Below are 26866 nucleotides of genomic sequence, written 5' to 3' on the forward strand. Positions count from 1 at the left end.
AACAAATATTACCCAGTAATGTAATTTTGGCATAAAAGATTAACATAACTTTGGTTAGATTCTTGTACATTGACATGTATATATTATTTCAATAAAACAAGATAAAACACTGAATAAAAAACATACAAAAAAGTTAGAACATTTAATTTAACAATTCAGTTTGAAGAGAAAATCTATTATGAATATTATTGTTGGTATTGCCCTACATTGTCTTCCTTCCCTGTGTGTGTGTGTGTGTGTGTGTGTGTGTGTGTGTGTGTGTGTGTGTGTGTGTGTGTGTGTGTGTGTGTGTGTGTGTGTGTGTGTGTGTGCGCGCGTGTGCGTAGATTATCATAATGACAGTAATCCTGAATGGCTTTTGGAGAGAAATTAGACAGACTCCTGCTGTGTGTGTGTGTGTGTGTGTGTGTGTGTGTGTGTGTGTGTGTGTGTGTGTGTGTGTGTGTGTGTGTGTGTGTGTGTGTGTGTGTGTGTGTGTGTGTGTGTGTGTGTGCGTGCGTGCGTGCGTGCGTGCGTGCGTGTGTGTGTAAATAAGTAGAGACCCCAAGCCTTGGTCGCAACACTACATGAACCTTAAATATACACACTTAAATCACAATGAATATTGTCATGGAAAGCTGAGGATGAGTCTACTTTGTGTAACTGACAGGAGAGATGGTCAGGGGAACAGAGTTTTTACCACTCTGGTTGAGACCTGGATTGAAGTATGGATAGAGTTTGTCAGTGAAGGTGCAGCCAGTGAAAGAGTAGATTAGAACTCTGGCCTCCACATCATAAAAGGAGACCAGACCCTCCTCATAATCCACAAACACTCCCACTTTCTGGAGGTTCTCTCTTACAGTGAGGGAGGGTCAGCAAGAGCCTGGTACTTTTTTACATTAATCATACATATAGACCAGAAGCCGTTTTTTGGAGTCTTTGACGGTGCGTTTATTCCCTTCCTTTCAATGGACTCTCTCACTACTCCCAAATGCCAGCCAGTCTTCCCTTTTACTTGTATCTCGTAGTAAAACCTTCCTGAGGAGAAGCTTTGTTTTCCTAAAACAGAGAATTGCTTGGAGAATCTCTCTCTGTTGTCTGGGAGGTTCTTCCTTACATCTCCATGACTCACTTGTTTTCCATCCTCAGACAGGATGAGGTTGGGATGTGCTGTATCAGGGTCCAGAGTAACATCTACTGCATATTGCTGGATCCTCCTCAGCTCAGCAATGGCATCACCCAGCTTCTTCATCTCTTGACTGAGTGTCTTCTCCAGCTGAGCCACAGCTGTGCTCACAATCTCCACATATGAAGACTGATGGACCTTGACCTTTGTCCAGTCTTTGGTGGGTGGAGGGGTGTTGATGGACACGAGGTTCTGGAGGAGGTGGAGGTGGTCTTCAGTGTGTGAGAGTTGCCTCAGCTCAGAGCTTCTCTTCTTCAGCTTAGTGATTTCCTGTTCCAGCTCTTTAATGAAGCCTACAGCCTGTTTCTCTGTTGTTTGCATCTTCTCTTCAATCACATCAATGAGCTCAGCCTGGCTTCTCTCAATACAGCTCACCAGAGCAGTGAAGACCTGCACACTGTCTTCTATCTCTCTGTCTGCATCTTTCTTGCTGAGGTCTACTGATTGTTTCACCTCCTGAATCTTCTCTTGTCTCTCCTGGATCATTTGCTGAACTTCGGCCTCTGTCTTTCTCAGCTCAGCCTTCTTTCCATCATATCGGTGAACACATCCAGACAGATGGAACACTGGAACTGCTCTTCAGACAGGAGACTGCTGGCAGACGCCATTTCTACACACTGGGAACAAAGGTGAAAGTCAATTTTCACAATAGTCAGTTGTGTAGGCCTATAGCACATTTCATACCATTAGACTTAACGCACTTCACATGAAGAACAGCACCTAAACACAGCCACACGCACACACACACACACACACACACACACACACACACACACACACACACACACACACACACACACACACACACACACACACACACACACACACACACACACACACACACAAAATGTGTGACTTAAATGCACCACTACATGCAACTTAGAGTAAAAGGTACTTCTTAATTTAATTTAAAACCAAAACCCTGATCAAGCTAAATAGCCTATAGTATTTGAGAATCGATGCAAACACACTTTGAGTTTACCTCACTGAAACACTCCTTTGAGACAATTTGAACCACAAAATAAGAACCAAGGCTAATTAGAAAATATGTGTTTTTTTTTGTCTGTATTCTGTATAGAAAAGTTTTATGTAGCCTGATAGGTATTTTTCTTTTGTAGATCTGTGATTTTGGTGGATGACGGTTTTCATGTGATCTATGACTCAGTGTCCCATTATGATGGTTTCCACCATATACTGGATAAGACTAAGGACTGTATAAATTAATAACTATAATAGGATCGATAGCTTGAGAGCTAGAGCTAGAGAGAGCTCCGGAACACCGGAACTGAATACATACTTTAGAAAGTAATCTAAGTACCATAAATACTCTTTACCAGAATAGAAGCAGAACTTTACAGAAATGGTTATAAAAACCTTTTAGGCTATAATGAGTAAAAGTCAGAGTATAACAGAGTTAACCAAAATACCTTAGAATGAATTGACGGACACAAGTAAGAGAACTCAGACAAGCAGGACTTAGAGGGAGGTTCAATCAGATATATTCACCATTGTTTCGGGAGAGAAGACAGGCATGCAATCCGGACAGCGTTTCACAAAGATCTCTCACCATGTTCAAATCGAACATGGTTAATATAGCATACCGTAATCAATACACCGGAAAATGTGTTGAACAACAAGGTCAAAAAACATATTTGTTTACAAAGGGACAGATGAAAACATATTATGGCATAAACATGGATGACATGACATTCATTGGCTGTAGCACTGATTGTCGAGTGCTCATTGGACCAGCACATGAATGTCCATTGAGGCCTGGAGAGCGCTTAGGCAGGCGTTGCCAGGCAAACTGTAGATAACGTCTTTTCCTGCATGCACTGAGTTACTAGGCCAGGGTCAAACTAGACTGATAACACAGCAGATGCATGTTGAATTAAAACAGCGCCTACCGTATCCTAACTCAATGACTGAGAAGACACCGCATGGAGACTGATTAAATGAGACAGATAATGCCAGGACGTCACTATGAGTGCAGTTAGTATAATACAAGCCTGTAAAAACATGTTATGTTATGGCATAACATAACATAAAACAATTCATATCAAGACACTGGCTAGGGGAGAGGTGTTACTATTTTAAAGTCAGTGGGACAGAGTGACATCAAATGTCAGTCACAGGGCAATTCATAATCCATAGTTCGGCAAGACCATAGGGGACACTGATTCATAGATCACATGAAAACCGTCATCCACCAAAATCACAGATCTACAAAAGAAAAATACCTATCATAGCCTATGCTCATTGTCATTGCTCACCTGTCAATGTCTGTATTTAGTTTCCGTTTATACAAAATCCTGTTGATTTGAAGTTATTGAAATGTAGCTCTGTAGTTACAGTCACACTACTGTGGTTTTTACTTTCGCTTTTGAAACGTCATTGAGATAATTACGCAACAGCAACAGTGATATCTTTCATGATGTGAGAAAGTGCAGAACGCACACTATGCTACACACGCACAGCACGCACGCACGCACGCACGCACGCACACACACACACACACACACACACACACACACACACACACACACACACACACACACACACACACACACACACACACACACACACACACACACACACACACACACACACACACACACACTAAATGTAAGAGCTAAGACTAGTAAGAGTAATTTCGCTTAGCATATCTCCCTCTAGTGGCTGCCAGGGAAGGAACCAGCACCGTGACGTGGTGTCCCCTGTCCACCAGAAACTCCAATACAGTCTTGAGGTTGACCCAGTGGCTTCCCTCGGTGTACCATACCCCCCCCCCATTTGTAAGGGTCAACAAGTGCAAACAGGATGGTAACCTATGGGTTCTGCAGACGTATTGCCGTTTTCGCTCAAGGATCTTTAGCGATTTACATAAAATTGTTAATATCAGTTTATACGATTTTAAGCCACTTATGAACAAAAAAGAATGTTCATAGTGACCTAAAAAAAATGTGTTATAGGAGTCCTTATAACGCTATGGGCCAGAGCTAAGGTATATCCAGGTTATTGGATTGACATGGCATGTCGAATCCATTTGGATTGTGATATTTGTAGACAAATATTACATATCTGTAAAGAATTTACTTCAGAGACAGACGGAATGTTTATGTTCTTGACACGAGGAGCAGAATCAGCAGTCTATATTTCAAATTCGGCACAAACAAGGGACTAAATTATTTTCGCTCCTATGCCACCAAAATGTGGAACGCCCTACCAACAGACAGTCATTAAGACATGTGAATCCCTTGACTCCTTCAAAACCGCTCTCAAAGGGCACCTGGACGGCTGCAATTCGAAACCATGGCCACCGTAAAATCTGAATCCACCCCCACCGCCCCCCCTTTTCCCCCTCACTGTAGGCATATGTTTCTTTTCCCTTTTTGCTTCCTTTATGATGAATTCCTGTTCTGTTCTTTGACTATATAGAAGTGTCTATTTGTACGTAAATGTTTTGATGAATTGAACATGGTGGACCCTCTTGTAAACAAGTGTAATGCTTAATTGGGTCGTCCACTCACAGTTAACAGTCTTTGTATTGAGTTTGTGCTTGAAATGTACTGTAATTCTGCAAACTGTTAATAAATATTTCAATCAATCAATCAATCGATCAGTGTGTGTATATAAACTAAAGTATATACAGAGCACCAATACAAACCAATTAAATTGTCAAAGGTGTCAACATTGACATTTATTTAAGGTGTGTTGAATCAACAAGTCATGCGGTGAGCAACAATTTAAACATTCCACGGCACTGGTAGCCTTTGAGTGATAGTGAATTCAATCTTTTTTTTTCTCCTGTATTATCTAATGTTAACCAGTAGACCTGAACATCCTTGTAATATCTGGAAAAGTTTTTAAAGCACTGCTTCTCGTCATGTGACCAATTTGACTAGTATACTTTGTTATTTTTTTCTTAGTAGCCTAGAGGCTCACTAATCATAATATTTATTTTTAGGCCTACTGTTAGGCCTATTGATGATACAATTATGTTGAAGAAACAACCACGTGTTTTCCCCCTCTTTTGTGTTATCACATAAATCCAAAATCTTCCAGAGTTGAGTTCCATACAATACAAATATTATATTCCATTGTACAAACCCCAAAGCCATCAAAACACAAAAAAGCTGTGAATAATGAATATGATATTTGCCTAAATTGAATTACCGGTATGTACAACCTCGAGCAAATTGTATTTCATGTAAAAAATTATTTACTTTTCAAATTTTTCTATTTCTAGTTTTGTAACAAAATGTTGTCCTGATGTTTAGTAATATTTGTGTCTATATTAATAAAGAAAAACACTTACGATACATACGATACACAACCAATAAAAGAACCACAATTCCCAAGATGCACCGGGCCACTATACCCCCAGAGCCACAGAGCACAAGACAGAGTTACGACATTGAGGGGGCAGAAAACGGAGCGCTCGAGGCTCGAGCGCTGTTTGTTCATGCAGCCTGGAGGAGAGTGACAAGCTGGAGTTTGAAATGCATTGTTTTCAACGAGGGCGGCACAATGTCTCAGCAAACTATCTAAAATAAAGGGATTTAAGTTTAACTTAAGATCGTTAAAGCTGGGCTGTTGCCTGAGGTCCAGAAGTCTATGTAGAAGAGCCGCCGTTGGACTGGCCGTCTGGCCCCATGAAGTGAACGGAGTTGTCGTTAAACTGTGGCTCAGTCTTGTATACCTCGTCGCTTGAGAGCGAGAGAGAGAGTTCAAAGTTGAAAACATTCCCGTCAAAACAGGGCTCCTCTCTTCGCCTGTGACTGTTCCTCCGCTCGTATCTACAACAAATAAACAAACAAGAGAAGAGGAACACGGACGACGACAAGACAACAACCAGGACAACAACAACGCGCCCGAGTGAGGAGACAGGAGACGCAAAATGGTCGCCAGGGCAGTTAGTTAGTCCCGTAAAAAGGTGCGCTAATTTCTGGCACCGTGGTGTCGGACTCGGGAGGGGGGCCCGGTTCGGTTTCGAACGAAGAGGGAAGACTAGACAGCTATAGCCAGGGAAGGGGAGGAGGGCTGCTAAGCGTTAGCTAACACGCTAGCTCTCTAGCTAGCAGCAGCGACATCCAGTGGGACTGACTGCCTGCCTGGTTGGCACCTGGCAGTGGTGGCATCTCCTTCAAGGAGGTGGGGGGGACGATTTAACTAAGCGACATCATTCATCATCATCATGTTCGTGCAGGAGGAGAAGATCTTCGCCGGGAAGGTGCTGAAGATCCACGTTTGTACCATGGAGGGCGCCGAGTGGCTGGAGGAGGTCACGGAAGACACGAGCATCGAGAAACTCAAAGAGAAGTGCTTGAAACATGTAGGTTCGGGAAGGGAAGGGGGCCAGTGGGCCACCGACCGGTTCATTGTGTCTCTCTGTCTCTCTGTGTGTGTGTGTGTGTGTGTCTGGCCACTGGCCAGGCTGACCCCAAGTGTCCCACCGACTGACCCCATCGTCTACTCGGGGCTTGATCTGCTTGGTGGTTGCATTTGCATGCTCACGATCTGTAGATCAAACCATTCCTTCTCTTGTTTGTCTCTGTGTGTCTGTGGCCGCCGGGCCGGGTCCAGTCAGCCCAGGCCCCGGCAGTCAGTGTCTGTGTCAGCGGTTCACTATAAATAGTCACCGGGTAGACTTTGCTATTTATAATTTAACAAGTCGGCTCTCCGGCGAGCGTCACTTTAACGCTTTAGTTTAAGCAAGCCTTTGTGACTTGGTTTCACACAAACTAATGGCTTAGTTAAAGTTACCTCAAATTAATGACTTGGTGTCTCAAAACAATGACTTGGTATCTAATAAATAATTACTTAAAACCTCAAAATAATTAGAAACTTTATTGGCTCATTATTTTGAGATGCCAAATTATGTTGGGTACTACCTCATTATTATAAAATCATTTTAATAAAGTTCCTATATAGGCCTATAGGAACTTTTGGCAGAAAAAATGTGCTTGCATAGTTTAGTGACAGATGTTGGTTTTCAAGCCCGTATTATTATAATGCTGCTTGAGTTGGGATTATTACACATTTTTTAAATCTATATTAAAACGAGAGTCGCAACATAGAATCTTTCCTGGGTTGTGAAATGGTTGAACTTAATATTCTACCACGATAAAGTTTATCATTCTTTAACTACCAGTACCTTCTGTAGCTTGAGCTGCACTAAGTTGCTACCTGCTTATTGTGCTTTTTTTTATTGTTCATTTTTTTTATAGTATGTGCACGGAAGTCTAGAAGACCCCAAAACACTTACCCACCATAAACTTATCCATGCTGCTACAGAGAGGATCCTTAATGACACTAAAACAGTCGCAGAGGAAAATCTCAAAGATAAAGGTGTGTTGCATTTTTTTTGCTATTACATAAGCAGTGATCCTATGCCGATTTGGTGTTAACTGACTGACTGACCGTTTTTTCACTTGATATTTTTCTTTAGATGTATTGCTGCTTATCAAGAAGAGACCGCCACCGACCGCCCCAAAGATGGCAGACATAGCTGCAGAGGAGAAGGTAAGCCATTAGTCGCCCAGACCAGGACATTTGGTGTCCATTAACCCATTTAGATTCTACAAAATGTCTTCTAAATCATGACCGTTTTTCTATGTCGGTCGTTCTCAAACATTTTCATGTCAAGAACCCCCAAAAATATATGTAATTGGCCGCCGACCCCCATCTGAAAACATGTCGTTCCAGAGTCACCATCTCCCTCCCTCTATGTAAACGAAAGAACAAACAGTGGTCGTGTTGCCCACTTTGCATATTGTGGAAAATGTGCATCTCCCCACCCCCTTGTCCAAGACGTGTGCTGTCTGTCTCCTCATTGTTTACCTTTTTGTGTGTCTCAGAAGAAGCAGGACACTAAGGCTCCAGATAAGGATGCCATCCTGAAAGCCACCACCAGCCTGTCTACCCGTCACACCGACCGCACCGTCACCCAGCACAACATCAGAGACGTAAGTGTGTGTGTGTGTGTGTGTGTGTGTGTGTCTCTCCTCCAGGATGGATGGCTTCAGCTGGTGGGGTGTAGCTGAGCTCCACACACCATGTCGTCACCTCGGGTGATCCGGTTGGGCTGAACGTCTGTGCAAACACAGTTGGCACCATAGAGTAATACAAGGATGGAGACTGAACCGGAGCAGCCGCCCCAAAATGGCGTGTATGCATAATGCCCATTTGGCTGTGTTTTGGGGGGGAGGGAAGCCTGGCAGGGAGGGCAACATTTATTGTGTTTATTTATATTGATTATTTACCCTTGCAGAATCAGATTGGCAAGATCTCGGTGGTATTTTCCTGTCTGTGTGTGTTCATACGTCATACGTGTTCATATTTCACCAGTTCCAGACAGAGCTTCGTAAAATCCTGGTGTCTCTCATCGAGGTGGCCCAGAAGCTTCTTGCCTTGAACCCTGATGCGGTTGAACTCTTCAAGAAGGCCAACGGTAAGGTTAAAACACCATGAGTCCTTAAACCACACAGGCTATTCTGGGCATGTCATAGTATCCCGACAGGCAGGTATGACAACAACATGCCACGTTGTGTCCCAGAAGAGATTTGGCGTAGAGGGGGTCGTCGCGGTCATGCATCATCGTTCCAAAACACAGCGCCAGTTGACTGGCCTCAAGTAGCCTACCCGCTGCTATACATATTATTATATCATTCACAACATGGTGTTGTTATATCACTGACCTAAATGGTGTATATCAACAAGGATGGTATGATAAAAATAAAAGTTATAAATAAAATAAAAGTTATGGCCATGTCTTTTTCAGAAATGAATTTGGACATGTGGAAAACTTTAGTTAACACATTCAGGCATGACGTCAAATTATTTCCCCCCCCCCCTAAATCATGACAATTTTCTGAAAGATTTGAGGCACATTTTCACGATTTTTCAAAAATAGCAGACCTACAAGCTCGTAGCGCGCCACTCGGTGGCGCGCTATGAGCTTGTAGATCTGCTATTTTTCAATAGCTAAATTATAACAATGTTTAAAACACCAAAAGGGGTTCCCGCCCAAAATGGGTTAAGCATGCAGAGTGACACATTACTTTACCAAATGTTGTTGTTACGCTGCTGCCGCTACTCTGAACATGCGTGCATGTAAAGATACCAAGGATTCGACAGTGACGTCACTGTTATGCTACGCAACACGGAAGTAACACGGACTCGAAGCTCTTTATAAACCACAGTCAGTGACGCGTCGCTGACGAATCCTTGTATCATAACGTTTGTGCCACCGCTAGAAATGCCTGGTGGTACACGGACCCGGTTATAGATTCACGCTCGGGGAAAACTCGGGATTCCCTTCTCGCGTAGCAGTCGTATATGTCCTGCGTCGGGTACCAGTGGTTGGGAACCTCTGCTTTCGACACTGTTTCCCAAACAGTAGGTCAGGAGTCCCTGACCTACATTTTTTTTAATGGGCCCTGACTTGAGTAAAAACCCCATTTTCTTTTCCTCCTGTACATTTAATATAATATAATTGTGACTGTAGGTCGCAGTTTACTATGAAAACTTGCAAAACCGGTCAGTCAGTGCGTGCGTGCGTGCGTGCGTCCGACCGTCCGTCACACCTCGTGACACGCTCCATTAATGGCCGTCAGTCCTTCACGCCTCGTGATACGCTCCATATATGGCCGTCTCTGAAGATCACGACACTGACCTCATCAAACCCTGGATAGCCATACATGGAGAAGACTGGATCATCACCTAGATCTGAATATATGGAGCCGGCCAGCAACTCTACATCTGACCTCAAACCCTTAGAATCTAAGGGTTTGAGGTCAGATGTGATGAGTTGCTGGCCAGCTCCATATATTTATCTAAGGCTTAGATCTCCATATATGGAGCTGCCCTGTTCCATATATTTATCCCTCCCCACCCGTCCTTCCTCTTCGATGTCTACCTTTTGACTGATACCTGTCCAGTCCATTCAAACACTAGACGGGCCCGCCCCCAAAGTTGTTAGCGCAGCTGCGCCCGGCAGCAGGCGAAAAGTAGAGTTCTCAACAGGCCCGAAATGAAGGCCCGGGCCTACCTGGGCCCTAACTGGGCTGCCCCGAGGCCCTGTTAGGTCCTACCTGGGCCCTAACTGGGCTTCCGCGAGGCCCCGTCTGGTATTATAATAATATTAAAGTGTGTGTGTGTCTGGTAGCCATGCTGGATGAGGATGAAGAGGACCGGGTTGATGAGGCTGCCCTTCAGCAGCTGACTGAGATGGGCTTCCCTGAGAGCAGAGCCATCAAAGCACTCCGATTGAACCAGTGAGTCAACCAGTTTCATTTTTGTAATTATGGTAGTTCTATTAACCCATTTCGACCCGAGTTAAAAACATTCACTTTGAAAGAATATATATTCAAAGATTTGCGGCACATTTTAACGATTTTTCAAAAATAGCAGACCTACAAGCTTGTAGCGCGGTGGCGCGCTATGAGCTTGTAGATTTGCTATTTTTCAATAGCTAAATTGTTTAAAACACCAAAAGGGGTTCCCGCCCAAAATGGGTTAATTGTTCCACCCCATACAGCCCTATACTGTTATTTACTACAGTATAGTGCCATTATGTTTAATCTCTGCAATCTATTCACCGGAATCAGTCAAACCACAATATATCCACTGCCCAAATCAGATTTTGAAAGGAATCACATTCTTTTATTTCAATATTGGTTGATACTGTATGTTACATTACCCACATTGTAACACAGTAACAATGAGTAATATCTAGTATCTATCACACATTTCTTCACGTTCATAACGGTTATGCATAATATGGCAATGGAGCGTCGCAGTCCCGCCCCCTTTCATGACGATGAGAGCCCCGGAAGAGATGTCTCCATTCATTTCCCCCATAAAAATAATAATTTAAAGACGTTTACGCCGCAGACAAAGCCAACTCGTCTCGTGATAAATCGATTGACTGTACTCTGTCCTGTACTTCTGTCTGATAAAGAAATCAATCAATCAATCAATCAATCAAACCCTTTAAAAGTTCAGCTCGGTTGTGAATTTTTGACCTTTTTTACTAACTGCAACCATTGAGCAGCTTCACTATTGTTTTGAAACGTCTACATGGCCTCCCCTCTCTCAGTCCTCTCCTGCCTTCCTGCAGCATGTCGGTGACGCAGGCCATGGAGTGGCTCATCGAGCACGTAGACGACCCCGCGGTGGACTCTCCTCTACCCGGCCAGGACCCTCCGTCCGGCGTGGCGGGGGCCGCGGCCCCGGCCCCGGCAGGCCCCTCGGCCCCGGCCCCAGCGGGCCCCTCCCTCGCCACTCCGGCGTCCATCGCGGGCGCCCAGCTCCTCCGCAGCCTCTCGCAGTCCAGCGCGGCCGCCGCAGAGGACGGCAGGCAAGACGAGCTCACCGAAATCTTCAAAAGGATCCGCAGGAAACGAGAGTTCAGGCCCGACTCCAGAGTGGGTGGTCGTTTTCCTTTTAGTTTTGTTGCACGCCGAATAGTGAAAACTGGCCAATCTACAAGCTCACGATGTGGTGTGATGTTTTAGCTCTACTGGATCTGCAACACCAAAGTTAAAACTGTTACTTTTCGCGATCCACATTAAAAAAATGGCAAAAAGTATAGCAGATCGACGAGCTCAAAACGTTCAAGCTTGTAGATCTGCTACTTTTTTTCGGCGTTTGTGTGTGTTGACACTGTGATCAAGAAGGGCGTTAATGTTTACGGAAACATACCGAGACGGGAGGTTTCTGCCCCGACAACATGCGACATGCTATTTTGAGAAGATAAAGGGTGAAAGTGCATGGAGCTGTTGTGTTGTAAGGCCGCAGAGGTGACTTGTCGAAGTGAACTAACTGGTAAACAGCCTGTGTTGTTTTGATCCGTCTCTTGCGCAGGCGGTGATGGCGCTGATGGAGATGGGCTTTGATGAGAAGGAGGTGATCGACGCGCTGAGAGTGAACAACAACCAGCAAGATGCCGCTGTACGTTTTCTCCTCCTAGTGGCAGCACAGCACACTGCAGCCCACACTCCTGTTGTTTTGTTTAAACCATTTAGACCCGAGGCCCAGCCTTAAAAAAGCCTCCTAAATCCTGACCTAAGTTGTCTGGAAAAACATCAAATATTCAAAAATTACAAAGAAATGTATGTTACTGTATAATACTGTAATACTGTACATAGTGGTAACGAACCCAAAAGAGGGCCCCGGTTTGGATGGAAAGGTATCGTTACGTAATACGTGCACTATAGAGGGTATGCACGTGCTCTGACATCATCATCATACCCGGACGTTATGCGGGAACGCCTACTGCGTGGCAAAAAAAAACCCCTACTTTCCAGCCTTGACAGCCCATGCATCCAAACGGAAAAGTCCTATCTGATTGCATTAAACCACGTTAAACTCCCTTTGCCACTTGATTTGCCACTCACCCTCTATTGACCATTTGCAGACCGCGGCCATCCTGACATCAGAGTTTGGAAGCACTCGTTTTCAGTAAAGCAACGTCCTGCTGCCTCCAGAGTTAGGTGCGAATTCAAAACGGGCGGTACGCACACAGGGCAGTTGAGTGATATCTAACAAGCGCTTCCAAACTGCAACACCTTGAAAAAGAAATAAGAATCGCCTGCAAGGACAGAAAGTAGCTCATAACATCATGTTATGGCTACAGTGGATTTTTTTATGAAACAAATACTTTGAGGATAGAAAGAGGATAATTCAAGCTTTTCGTACAGCTGCAATGTTGGTGAGTTTGACGTTGTGTAATGCAATCAGAGAGGACTTTTCTGTTTGGATGAATGGGCTGTCTATGGGAAGTAAGTTGCACCTTGTTAGCACCTTGCCATTAACTTACATGGTAAGATGGCCGTGGTCTGCATATGGTCCATACTCATAGGGGTTCCCGGACTAAACCATGATTCTATACAAGTAAGACGCGCAAACGCGTGAAGCGAACGCAGCTCGTGTGTGTGTGTGTGTGTGTGTGTGTGTGTGTGTGTGTGTGTGTGTGTGTGTGTGCTACAGCTGCGCCCTGTGTGTGTGTGTGTGCTACAGCTGCGCCCTCTGGTGGCGGGCGGGTGGTGTAACAGCGGGACAGACACACACACACACAGACACACAGACATTCAGCCCTTGCTGTCATAGTAAGTGGCTCACTGCGTTCGCAAACAGGATGGATGTATTTAGAGGAACATTTAATATTCTGTGTGTTCGGTTGCACAGTCGGTAGTGCTGTAGCCTCACAGATGGGTTCACAGAAGGCCCTGGGTTCACTTCCCGCTGTGGGCGCTGGGCGTGTGTTCTGTCCTCTGATCCTGCAATAATCCTGGTCTCCCCCTGCCTCCCCCTGGCCAGCCGGGGCGCCTGATGGAGGGGAAAGGAACTGGTTGGAATAACGTTTTCCTTCCACGCGCTACGTCCAACCAGGGAAACTCCCCCCTGTCAGGTGAAAAGAAGAGGCTTGGACTCTACATGCATTGAAGGAAGCATGAGGTCAGTCCGTTGCTCTCCCCAGGTTGGCAGAGGGAGTGTAGAGCCCAGGATTACATTAGATAATTGACACTGGGTGAAACAACAGACCGGTGTCATTGTCTGATGAAGAGCATGGCGTGGCAGTGGCTCAGGGCACAGGGTAGAGTGGCCGGTAGAGAGGCTGGGATGGGTGTCACCCGTGAGGCTCCCTGTTGGATCCCGCGCTCCCCCAGAGTTCAACCGTGAGGCTCCCTGTTGGATCCCGCGCTCCCCCAGAGTTCAACCGTGAGGCTCCCTGTTGGATCCCGCGCTCCCCCAGAGTTCAACCTTGAGGCTCCCTGTTGGATCCCGCGCTCCCCCAGAGTTCAACCTTGAGGCTCCCTGTTGGATCCCGCGCTCCCCCAGAGTTCAACCGTGAGGCTCCCTGTTGGATCCCGCGCTCCCCCAGAGTTCAACCGTGAGGCTCCCTGTTGGATCCCGCGCTCCCCCAGAGTTCAACCTTGAGGCTCCCTGTTGGATCCCGCGCTCCCCCAGAGTTCAACCGTGAGGCTCCCTGTTGGATCCCGCGCTCCCCCAGAGTTCAACCGTGAGGCTCCCTGTTGGATCCCGCGCTCCCCCAGAGTTCAACCGTGAGGCTCCCTGTTGGATCCCGCGCTCCCCCAGAGTTCAACCGTGAGGCTCCCTGTTGGATCCAGCGCTCCCCCAGAGTTCAACCGTGAGGCTCCCTGTTGGATCTCGCGCTCCCCCAGAGTTCAACCGTGAGGCTCCCTGTTCGATCTCGCGCTCCCCCAGAGTTCGCGTCGCAGTGACCATGAGCAAGACTCTGAACCCCTAATTGCTCCCGATGTGGTTGGTTTCCTCCACCATCGGTGTGTGTGTGAATGTAATGCACGGTCGATGTAAAGCGCTTTGGATAAAAGTGCTATAAAAAATTATAAATGCACCATTTACCATTTAGCTCGAGGTCACACAGGCACTCGTAACGTGCTGGACGCTTCAAAGTGCAACTGTGTGTGAGCTGTTTTAAGAAGCTTCCCCTTTTTAACATACTGTAACGGCACTGCAACTATTTCTGTATTTTATTTCCTACTTTCATGTGGTGGTTTCATTCATTTCATGTCAACTCTGCATATGAATGAGAGTTTATGCTCTGCAAGTCCCCAAGTGATAGATAAAGGTTTTAGACTAGTGACGCCTGCAGCACTTATTATGCAGGAACGTTGTTGGAAACGATGCCCAAACACACACTGTCAAGAATTTGATTCAAAAGTGGTAGAAGCTGTCATGAAAATGTCATTTGTTCTCTTCTAGTGTGAATGGCTGCTGGGTGACAGAAAACCGTCTCCAGAGGACCTGGACAAAGGCATCGACACCAACAGCCCTCTTTTCCAAGCCATCCTGGAGAACCCTGTGGTCCAGCTGGGACTCACCAACCCCAAGACTCTGCTGGGTAACTAATGGTTCTTTTAGGCAAACCGTAATGTGGTGATAATATAACCCATTAACCCATTCTGACCTGAGATGACAGTTTTCTGAAAAAGCTATCTTTCATGTCAGTCGTTCTTCGATTTTTCTAAAATAGCAGACCTACAAGCTCGTAGCTTGTAGGTAGAGATTGTAGATCTGCTATTTTTCAATAGCTAAAGCATAACGTAATGCTAACACCAAAAGGGGTTCCCGCCCAAAATGGGTTAAGACCTGAGACCAGATTCTACACATGTTTCTGTGTCAGTGGTGCTCTGAACTTTTTCATGTCAAGGATGCCAAAAATGATATGTATTTGGCTGACGACCCTTCTTCTAGGGACCTCCCAGGAACAAAGATTTTAGTTAAAAACTTTGCTGAGAAAGAATATATATTCAAAGATTTGCACACATTTTCATGATAGATCTACAAGCTCATAGTGCCACACTGAGTGCCGTGCTATGAGCTTGTATATCTGCTATTTTTCAATAGCTAAAGTTTAAAATAATGGTTAAAGTGTTTAAAAGGTAAGGTGAAACGGATGTGTTCCAGGTCTTAATGGGTATATTTCAAAGGTTCTGGATTTGTGTCCACGCGCTACAGTTCGGTTTCGACCACAGGAACGCAGAACAGAAAAAGAACACAAAAAGACAGAAACATAATCTTTATTTCATTCACCTGTTTTATACATTTTTGCTGCCTGCAGTTCCTCCAAACACAGCTGGTATTGATTACAGAACAACTCAGTTTTTAATCTCATTCAAGACTTGACATCCAGTGACTATGATGCGTCATTCTGTGTAAAACGTAAGGTTTTTGATGCTTCATTCTGTGTAAAACGTAAGGTTTTTGATGCTGCTTTCTAATCAGCTATCTTGTATGGGTGTGAGGCTTGGCTGCAAATTCCCTTAACCCATTTTGACCTGGGAACGATTCCACAAATGCCTTCTAAATCCTGACAGTTTTCTGAAAAACCCTATGTTTCTATGTCAGTCGTTCTCAAACATTTTCATGTCAAGGACCCCCAAAAATATATGAAATTGGCCTCCGACCTGAAAATAATGTTGTTCCAGGGACTCCCCCCAGAAGCAAAGATTTGAGTTCAAAACGCTCTCTCTGAAAGAATATGTATTCAAAGATTTGCACCACATTTTCACGATTCCTCAAAATTAGCAGACCTACAAGCTCGAGTGCCACGCTACGAGCTTGTATATCTGCTATTTTTCAATAGCTAAAGTAGAACAGAATGCTTAAAACACCAAAAGGGGTTTCAAAAGGGAACCCCTTTTGGTGTTGGTGAAGAATCGAAGAACGACTGACATAGAAACATAGCTTTTTCAGAAAACTTTTTCAGAAAACAGACTTTAACCCATTCTAGAATGGGTTAAAGTCTGTTGGAACACTATATGAGAGTGAAATCCCTACTTGGGGTGAGGCTTACTACACCTAATTTAACCTGCCTGTTGGAAGCAGGACTGCCTTCGTTGCAAGCCTTGGTGAGAGAAAAGCAAGCCAGGTTCTTTAACCAACATACCGCAGCGAAATGGCATGCTTGATGACCTCTTGCTAAAGAAGGAGAACCAAGTCATGTATTCTCATTCATCTGAGATAATGGAAAAAACGAGATCATATTGCGAGTGACAGAAGGGACATGATTCATAAATTGCAATCCAAAGAGGGAACAAGATATAAGGCACACCAGGCCATCAACCCAGATCTACTGTATCTGTTCGTTCACTCTATACCAGCAGTACACCTTACATTGAGGACTATTTGAGGATAACCTTTATACAGTGTCGGTTGTCTGCTCAGCGCTCATAGACTGCGTGTGGAAAGGGACGATGGAGTAACGAACAGCACATGCTGGTACTGTATGTCCCCTCACACAAGACATCAGAGTGAAATAAGGACATGAGTGTACTGATTTGAGCTGGTATGTCCCGTCACACAAGACATCAGAGTGAAATAAGGACACGAGTGTACTGATTTGAGCTCACTCTTTGTGTGCACTAATATAACAGAGGGACTTTGCGTATGCTACATGCATACCTGTCACTTTTGGAGCGAGTAAAAGGATTTTGTGTTGTATGTAAAATTATGGTTCTTAGAAAACCCTACATGGTCTGTGCCCACCTCCTAAGTGAATTCATAAAAAGGAAGCCTGATGGAGGGATCAGCACTATAGAGTATATATGAATAGAGACGGCACCCGGAGGAAACCCTGAGGCGAAATGGACGTAGTGGCCGAATTTGGTATTGCAGCGTGGGCCAAAACACATGAACGCACTGGTCCGTTGACTATCATTGTGCACGTTCACGACGACACATGAACGCTGTTTCACACGTGAACACACGTGAACGCGTGCAATGATAGTCAACGGCAGCGCGTTCATGTGTTTGGGGCAAATCCATCCCAGAATGCACTTTGTTCCTACCCGGAAGGAGGAGTGAAATCGCCTCATGCGCTTTAGAGCAACTTAATGCAAGTGGATGAGAGGAAAACTCGTGTGCCATCTCTATTCATATACACTCTAAGGGCAAACCGCCTTTGGTAAAAACATCCTTTCAGTTCAGGGCTGGAATCTGGAATGACTTACCTCTGAAAATAAGAGATTGTCCATCATTTCCAACCCTTTAAGTACAATCTAAACTGAGTGGTGCATCTACCCCCGCACTATCTCTCTCTCTCTCTCTCTGTTTCTGGCACAACAGCGCCACTTTTGCCCCTACTGGTACTCATAGTCACATAGGTTAACACGGACATTGCTGTTCCTTACAGTGGTTGCACCACTCAAAGATTGACAATTATTTTTGGCAAAGAGGTTTGAGCCAAGTCGCAAGTCTAGAGGGTTAAGTCTGGAGGGTTTAGTGGTTAAAGGTAGTAGTTATTATTAAATATACGTTTGTGGTTTGTTCCGCAGCCTTTGAAGACATGCTTGAGAACCCTCTGAACAGCACCCAGTGGATGAACGACCCAGAGACGGGCCCCGTCATGCTCCAAATCTCCAGAATCTTCCAGACCCTTAATCGCACGTAGAGCCTCCTGGTGTGGTGGTGATCCCCCCGTGTGACTGTTGCAGCCAGTGAGCTTTGAGTTTGACTCTTGTGTCTGTGTGTGTGTGTGTGTGTGTGAGAGAGAGAGAGAGTGTGTGTGTGTGTGTGTGTGTGTGTGTGTGTGTGTGTGTGTGTGTGTGTGTGTGTGTGTGTGTGTGTGAGTGTGTGTGCGGGGCCGGGGATGTACGGGTGTTTTTTGGAAGCGGCAAGGATTTGTTTTTGCCTTGAAAAGAGACACAGCTCGAGTCAAATGAACTGTCTGGAGTCTGTTAAAGAGATATGTTACACACATATATAGTATATATCTATTTATAATGTTGCAGAGGAAAAAAAATGAAAACTTATACAAAATAAATGTTAACATGAACATTATGATAATTAAAAAGTTAGTATGTTTTTACATTTTAATGAGAACAATTTGTAGTTACGAGTATGGCGGACATGATTTATTTTGTATAATTTCTCCATGTGCAAAGAAAAGACATCAATAGGCATCAATTCAATGTTTACACTTGTTTTTGTATGTTTTGCAATATTTAAATATGAATTATAATTGTGTTGTCTCTTTAAAGCGCAATTAAAGGGTGGGTTGTGTCGTTACCTTGCCATGATATGCCAAATATTGATGTCATATCCTCAATAGTTCTATAGACAAAACATTCATGATCCAAAATATTCTCCCCGTTGACTTACGATGCACAGTTACTGAAGACCTCTCACCAATATTTGGAATTACATATTGGTAAGGTAACTACACAAATTCAATGTTGTGCACATCCATAACATTTGTTGCTGGTGCATAATTCAGGACATGGTGAGTGACTTGAGTAACGGTGTTCAGGGATCGATTGACACAACTTGGTAATTCATTTTCAATGACACTTACTGTGGAATCGTCTCACTCGTGCTCATTTTATGCACACGCCTGCCCGCAACGAGAGCTGAATTGTGGTCGGCTTCCAGGCGGAACGCCTGTCGTGTCGTTTATACTCGCGGAGTGGTTCTCTGTGTATTCACGAGGTTTCTCGCGGAGTGGTTGTGTGTGTATTCACGAGGTTTCTCGCGGAGTGGTTGTGTGTGTATTCACGAGGTTTCTCGCGGAGTGGTTGTGTGTGTATTCACGAGGTTTCTCGCGGAGTGGTTCTCTGTGTATTCACGAGGTTTCACGCGGAGTGGTTGTGTGTGTATTCACGAGGTTTCTCGCGGAGTGGTTGTGTGTGTATTCACAAGGTTTCACGCGGATCCCGGTGGGAACACAGGCATTGTCCTCCCCGTCTGAAAAGTCCTCAGTGCTCCCAAAACGATTGTACTGTGCAAACTGCCAAATAACGTTTTAACTAGACAATTGGGTCAAAATGTTTGCAGTTTGCACAGTAGGCCTAAGTAGATTTCTTGGGAGCCTTTAGCGGTTGTGCAGACTTTTTCTTTCCGATTTAAGGTACAGTAATAACTACACAACCCAAACCTGTAATACAGTTTAATTGTGCTTTAAATTGTTAGATTTCATACGAGGTGAATGTTTGGGGAGGTTCCTCTTATCGGCAAGATTAATATTTTCTTTTTCATCATTTGCTCCACCGATCGTCTGGTGCCCCAAAGTGAATATCAAAAAGGTTGAGTGTTCGTTACGGTCATCCGATGTGGGTTTTCAGACACGTCGCCCTCTCTCATCTCTGTGGTCGGCCTTTTAAAAAGAGAGGACACCTGTCTGGTCACTGTAAATCCTTACTTTTAAGTGGAGAACATGTCTTTGTGCTCCTTTTGAGAATTTATTTATTACTTGTGTAGGGTGGTGGTGGCGGGTGATCTAAGCAGTCACATCTGGTTAAATCGGAAATCTCAACAGTCAACACAGCGCTTTCCTTTAGTGTGTATGGGGATGTCGCATCTATCCTGGGTGCATTGTCGCGCAACAAGGTGTCTATAGTCACAACCAGCCCAGAGTCAAATTTGTTTAACTGAGGCCAGTTGTAAATGTCTGACTGTTAAATCAGCCACAGCCACCCTACAAACTACTTTATTAGTTTATTTATTATTTTGTTTGCCTTTTGAAGGGGGGAAAAACATATACCACGCTGTCTGTGTCTTGATCATGTTTTGTTACAAAACCGAAGTTGTACTACCTGTAGACCTACATGTTTTATTGTCGGTGTGCTCTTGAATGTCACATTTATCATGTTGCAACCATTTAGCACTTACTCACACCTCTGAATACTGTTCAACACGGTCTAAACGACACGGTCTAATATGCCTCTAAACGTAGAGGACTGCCGCAGCGAGACACGACGGAGGGAGCTGAGTCAAGATGAATGAGTTGAAGATGCAGCATCTCCTCTTCCCACAGAATCAATCAACTAAGGTGCATTACCAGTTACCACAGTATCTTAGAACTAATAGAGAAACATTGCGATTCAATCTAGCATTGCCTTATCGTGGCTATTGTCCTTTTGAGAGCAACAAAGATGTATGCTGTCAAACCACAATTTCACTATATGACTTGTTATGCTTTTGAGTTCTAAAATACCAAGCCTACTATCTGCTGTTTTTGGTGCACAACACGCGCAACTAAGGATAATTCAGGTTTAAGATGTAGACCTACCTAGTACAAAGACACCATGTATATCCGTGCAATAGCTATAGGGAATGGACTCACTTTGTAATAATTATTTTTGATTTGAGTGTTAGAACGGTGGGTAATGCACTAGGTATAGTATGTCTGTAATGCATATCCATTGCATTGCGTAGGCTACTGTAAAAATCTACTGCTATGTAACAGTGGGCCTAATTTATACTAATTTACACTACAGTGTCACTTTTGTGAGATTTACAAGCTATCCATGCATCACAATGTTGCATGTTGGCTACCGAAAATAAACATAACGCATGGGTACCCGAGGATAAATGGGTTCCTTGCAGTGAGAGACGCAGTCATGATGTGATTGCGTACAAATTGAGCTTAAGCCTTTCTCAGTTTGACTGAGATAAAAGTCACTTGGAGGGTGGTGTGTGTTTGGTTTTTGCCAAGCTTGAGTGTTTCTATTCAATCTTTTGAAATGTGGTATTTTGACGTGACCCTCTGCTCAGGGAGGCTGACATTCTTTCTTCTATAGCGCCACCAATAGGCAGACCTCTACTCATCTGCTAATCTGGGATTTAAAACAAAATGGCTTTAACTAACCATAATAATGGATATGGGTTGGAGCATCGTGAAACATGGTTTGGTAAATGCAATATTTGAACATATTTAAATGTTTTTTTTTAAAGAGAAGTATTTGCTTGAACTATGTACTGTTTGTAATTGAAGCCAAAATCTTAAAATTTCTCTTATGACAAAAATGTTTTAAGTGACCTGAAACTGAAAGATGAATGATGCAAATTACTGAAATAATTCAATTGTTTTTAGTTTGTTTTTTACAAACCATTATACAAATGTATACTAGCGGGTCAAAAAATATCACATTATCTGTTGAATGTGAAAGTATTTGTGTGAATACTGGACAACTCACCCCGGTGCTTGCCCGTTTTTCCTCCCGGAATTTTCCCCAGTGAGGGGGATAACTGCTACAACTGCTAATTGCTGTTTGTATTATTTTTGGAATAATATAAAAAGATACTCCTATGGAAAGGCTTTATCATTTTACTTATATTGACCCTAAACAATTTAGTATAGGCCTAATGTAAGGTTTTGCCCATTCAAATGGTACCTCGTCAGATAAACCCCACATAGCCTACAACAACTTCCGTGAACCGACTTCACTGTAGTAGCCTTTTCATAAATTATATTTGTACTTAGGCTGTCTGCTGTCGTGAAAGTTTATAGTTGGAGATATTCAAAGTCCAGCTGTCTGCCGTCCATTTTCTCTCACCCCTCACTGGGGAAGATTCCGGGAGGGAAACAGAAAAGGGTGAGTTGTCTTACCTTGTGTACAGGGTGTCTCTGGAAGCCTCAGCTGTGCCATGCAGCTCAGTCGTGGCGAGCTACTGTATCTCATAACCTCTTGGGAATAATCATTTCCATTGACATTTCAATTTTCAAGCAACACCATCAGATTGACCATTTCAGCAAAAATAAAATGAAAATGCATCAAATGTATCCACTATCGAATATACAAACTAGGCCTACAACATTTTGTTTAGGGACTAGTTGTAGTTGAACTTGACATTAACTTGAGTACAGTACTTTTTGGAGTAGGGCCGCCCTATCTGTTGTTCTTTACTTGAGTATTTGTATTTTTCAAAGACATTGTACTTTTGACTCCACTACATTAACATTTCTAGGAAAGTGAAAAGGTATATTATGAATTCAATTAATTTAAAACCAAATGTGGTAAATTAAGTACCACCTAAACTACCAAACCAGAGAAATGGAGTTCTTAAAAACAACCAGGCATCAGATTAAGGAAAGGCAGGCAGAGAGAGATGTAGACACGCAGGCAGATGTAGTTCTTCTCGTGTTGACCATTTATTCAAAGTATTTATAACAGCAGAGCTTCCCCGTATAGGCCTAGCCTGGCACAATGCAAGGCTACCGAAGGCCTGCAGTGACCCATGGGAGCACAGCAGCACAGGACTAACTTCCCGTTTCCATTTGTCTGAAAATTCACCTCTTCAGAATCCATCTTAGCACATAGCACTTGCCCTAGCCTCGACGACCTTACAGGCATATGCTCAATTTATGTAATATAGAAAGAATTTTATGTATACTGTATAGTATACTCATAGTTTCATTATAGATATATTCCCAGTGTTGGGCAAGTTACTTTGAAAGCGTAGCTTGTAAAGCTACAAGTAGCTCACCATGGCAGTAGCTTGATCAAGCTACATAGCTACCCCTGGAGAGATGTAGCTTGTAAAGCTACAGCTACATGGAAAAAGTAGCTCAAAGTAGCTCAGCTACTTTTTATTTTTCAGCGTTAAATTGAGAATGTACATGCGGGAGACCCCTCCTCCCCTCTGGGAGACCCCTCCTCCCCTCTGGGAGACCCCCCCACCCTGCTCCCCTCGGGGAGACCCCTCCTCCCCCTGCTCCCCTCTGGGATTCCCCTCCCACCCTGCTCCCCTCTGGGAGACCACTCCTCATCCTGCTCCCCTCTGGGAGACCCCCCCACCCTGCTCCCCTCTGGGAGACCCCTCCTCCCCCTGCTCCCCTCTGGGAGACCCCCCCACCCTGCTCCCCTCTGGGAGACCCCTCCTCCCCCTGCTCCCCTCTGGGAGACCCCCCCACCCTGCTCCCCTCTGGGAGACCCCCCCACCCTGCTCCCCTCTGGGAGACCCCTCCTCCCCCTGCTCCCCTCTGGGAGACCCCCCCACCCTGCTCCCCTCTGGGAGACCCCTCCTCACCCTACTCCCCTCTGGGAGACCCCCCCACCCTGCTCCCCTCTGGGAGACCCCTCCTCACCCTGCTCCCCTCTGGGAGACCCCCCCACCCTGCTCCCCTCTGGGAGACCCCTCCTCACCCTGCTCCCCTCTGGGAGACCCCTCCTCACCCTGCTCCCCTCTGGGAGACCCCTCCTCACCCTGCTCCCCTCTGGGAGACCCCTCCTCACCCTACTCCCCTCTGGGAGACCCCCCCACCCTGCTCCCCTCTGGGAGACCCCTCCTCACCCTGCTCCCCTCTGGGAGACCCCTCCTCACCCTGCTCCCCTCTGGGAGACCCCTCCTCCCCCTGCTCCCCTCTGGGAGACCCCCCCACCCTGCTCCCCTCTGGGAGACCCCTCCTCCCCCTGCTCCCCTCTGGGAGACCCCTCCTCCCCTCTAGGAGACCCCTGCTCCCCCCTGGGAGACCCCTCCCACCCTGTGATACCAGGGCCAATCAGAGGCCAATTAGAGGCAGCTGTCAAGTGCTGATATGCCCTCAAAGCAATCAGAAAAAGGAACAGTCCTTGATTTTTCAAAGGGGGTTCTAGTACAAGAATTAACACAGCAACCAATGGTCAAAATTAATATATTTCTTTCATGTTATTGCCCAAAATTGTAGCTTGTAACTTGAGTAGCTAAGCTACAAAAAATGACCCAAAAGGTAGCTGAGCTACTTGACGAGGTACACAAATATGAATGTAGCTAAAATACCACAAGCTACAGCAAAATGTAGCTCAGCTACGTAGCTCAGCTACATGTAGCTTAATACTCCCCAACACTGTATATTCCATTGTTAGACAGATGTTAGGTTATTAGCTATACGTATGATTCTTGATGACTTTCTATGTCTAATGTATTACCAAGTTTTGTTCTTGCTTTAACTGTAAATCGCTCTGGATTAAGAGCGTCTGATGAATTGTAAATTCCATCGATCCATCTTCAACCGCTTATCTGTAGTCGGGTCACGGATGCAACAGCTCCACCAGAGAGCTCCAGACTTCCCTCTCCCGAGCAACATTATAGTAACTTCCTCCTGGGGGATCCATAGGCGTTCCAGGCATAGATATTAAAAAAAATAGATGCCTCATTGGTCGTTGGAGGTCGTTGGAGCGATGTGTGTTGAAGGAGGGGCGGAAGAATTTACACTGGGAGAGGAAGTACGCCGGAAGTGTGGAAGGCACGTTACGTCACGCTGCCACTCAAGTGATTACTGGCCAATCACAGTGCATCTTTTCCGGGACTTAAAGACCCGAACATTTGCTCCTCTGTGAAGCATGCTCATGCTTCCGTTGGGCTTTGCAAGGAATCTCGGGAAAGTTTTGCCCTCCCTTGAGCACAGACGCTCCAGAGCCCTCCCTTGAGCACAGACGCTCCAGAGCCGGAAAGGGCGTCTACGTTTATATGTCTATGGTTATCTTGGTCTGCCCCGGTCCGAGGTTTCCTCCAAGTGGGATGTGCCTCGAGGATCTCCCTAGGGAGACGCTCGAGAAGCATTCTGACCAGATGCCCGAACCAAGTTGGCTCCTTTACAGGTGAAGAAGCAGCGGCTCTACTCCGAGTCTCTCTCATGTGACAGAACTTCTCACCCTATATCTCTAAGGGAGATGCCAGCCACTCGTTGGAGAAAACTCATTTCGGTCAGGTTGTATTTGCGACCTATGCGGTCATGACTCATGACCCACACTTCATGACCATTGGTGAGAGTAGGAACGAAGATTGCTCGGTAGACGGAGAGCTTTGCCTTCTGGCTCAGCTGTATGGTCATGAAATTGTAAATTGTAAGGGAATGCACCGACAGTCAGCAGTACCAGGTGTCTGTCCCAACAGGCTCACCACCAGACCAGCCAGGACACACACTTCTCTGCCATGGAGGGATCATAGCCAGGACATGTGTGTGCTGACACACACACACACACACACACACACACACACACACACACACACACACACACACACACACACACACACACACACACACACACACACACTCACGGCTTAATGCTATTAGGCATCATTAAGTCCTCGCAGGAGGGCTGTTAAAAAGGAGACAGCTCTCTCTCTCTCTCTTCCAAAAACACAAGATGAGATAATGGCTTCCGAATATTGGTGGAGGTTTTCCCCGAACACGTACAGGTTCTTACAGCAGGTAATCTCTCTCTCTCTAATAATACTAATTAAATAATTAAATTAAATTAAATTAAATTAATTAATCTATTAATTTTTATTAGTAGTGAAAATAGCTGATCTACAATACAAGCTCACAACATTGTGCAAATGTGGCCATTTTTCAACGTGGATTTGATCAATATTGATTTTAATAATTCGTTTTTTAATTGTAATTGCTCTTTCAGTTTAATAATCACATTATATACGAAATGTGCATTATTCTAAATAAATAATCAGCGGTGAAAAGTAACTATACTGTAAGTACATTTACAAGTGGTGATTCATACTATTTCTATACCTTTACTTCTATATTCCACATTTCCACTACATCTCAGATCCAAATATTCCTACTTTTACTAGGCCTACATGTATTTGAAAACTTTTAGTTACTACCGGTATTTACTTTGTCGATTTGATTTATTTAATAGTACAAAACATACACTATAATTTATTAACGTAATAGCTAGCCTAGGCCTACATTTACTTTTGGTTGAAGTAGCCAGCCTACATTATACCAATAGTATATTGGTATAATTTTGCATTCCAGTATTGGTACTTGTACTTAAGTAAAACGTTTGACCTTGAGTACTTTTCCCCACCACTGTAAAGTGTGTATTAAATAAGGTTTTTTACAATCTATGCATGGCTTTGATTCGGGTTGTGATTTGTTGTCGGTCGCTCGTGACGTCGCGTTACCGTGGCGTTGTTCCGCATGCGGTTGGTTGCCAGGGGCAACTGGGCAACCTAACGTTAACCATCCAATGGGAGCCGGTGTGACAGCACAGCCCTTCTGTGTAGCAGCCAATCAGCGCCGCCGTTGTTGAGGAGTGGGCCGGTTTGAAACTCGCAGCTCCAACTCAACTGTCAACAGAGAGAGAACTGAACACTCTGTGGATATTAATCTATTATTATTCTACATAAACGGTAAAAAGACAACGTTTATAAACCTTTCTTTCTGCCGCATGTACAACTTAAACATAATATGCTATAATACTTGTTATAACCTGCTTAAGAAGACTTAAATAACTGTAGTCTGTAAAACAAACTGCAGTGCTGGGAGCCTGGGAGGAACTTTTAAACACGTTGATAAACACCACCAGCATCCTTATTATATTACATAAATGCCGTTTATGTAGAATAAGTCAACATTAGTGCTATGGGATTTATTTGGGAATGTTGTCTTCCTGTGCTCGCATGAAATACAGACCAGCCTCTCCT

The 26866-nt window shown here is 44.6% G+C and overlaps 2 protein-coding genes and 1 pseudogene across 5 annotated transcripts in view; 1 reads left to right on the forward strand and 2 right to left on the reverse strand.

Annotated features, from left to right (window-relative positions):
- The window catches only part of mtmr3 (myotubularin related protein 3), a 401420-nt gene that overhangs the window by 48546 nt on the left and 326008 nt on the right, over window positions 1-26866 (reverse strand). The window lies entirely within an intron of this gene.
- On the reverse strand, window positions 570-3540 carry LOC310872158 (E3 ubiquitin-protein ligase TRIM21-like; annotated as a pseudogene). Its single transcript, XR_014571090.1, has 2 exons — window positions 3439-3540; window positions 570-1782 (listed from the first exon to the last, which is right to left on the reverse strand). The product of XR_014571090.1 is annotated as an E3 ubiquitin-protein ligase TRIM21-like (transcript).
- Window positions 4849-18677, forward strand: ubac1 (UBA domain containing 1). 3 transcript variants are annotated; one of them, XM_083784548.1, is made up of 10 exons: window positions 4849-6500; window positions 7396-7516; window positions 7617-7690; window positions 8026-8133; window positions 8516-8618; window positions 10335-10443; window positions 11268-11595; window positions 12035-12121; window positions 14918-15056; window positions 17992-18677. In XM_083784548.1, exons 1-10 carry the CDS (start codon window positions 6363-6365, stop codon window positions 18105-18107), a joined length of 1323 nt encoding a protein of 440 aa, XP_083640674.1. In that variant the 5' UTR covers window positions 4849-6362; the 3' UTR covers window positions 18108-18677. The 3 variants fall into 3 exon arrangements, with proteins under 3 accessions (XP_083640674.1, XP_083640675.1, XP_083640676.1); XM_083784549.1 differs by having other exon boundaries at window positions 8029-8133; XM_083784550.1 differs by having other exon boundaries at window positions 4850-6500; window positions 11289-11595.

This window comes from Protomyctophum parallelum (genome assembly GCF_964188405.1).
Source record: "Protomyctophum parallelum genome assembly, chromosome: 15".
Classification (NCBI taxonomy): domain Eukaryota; kingdom Metazoa; phylum Chordata; class Actinopteri; order Myctophiformes; family Myctophidae; genus Protomyctophum; species Protomyctophum parallelum.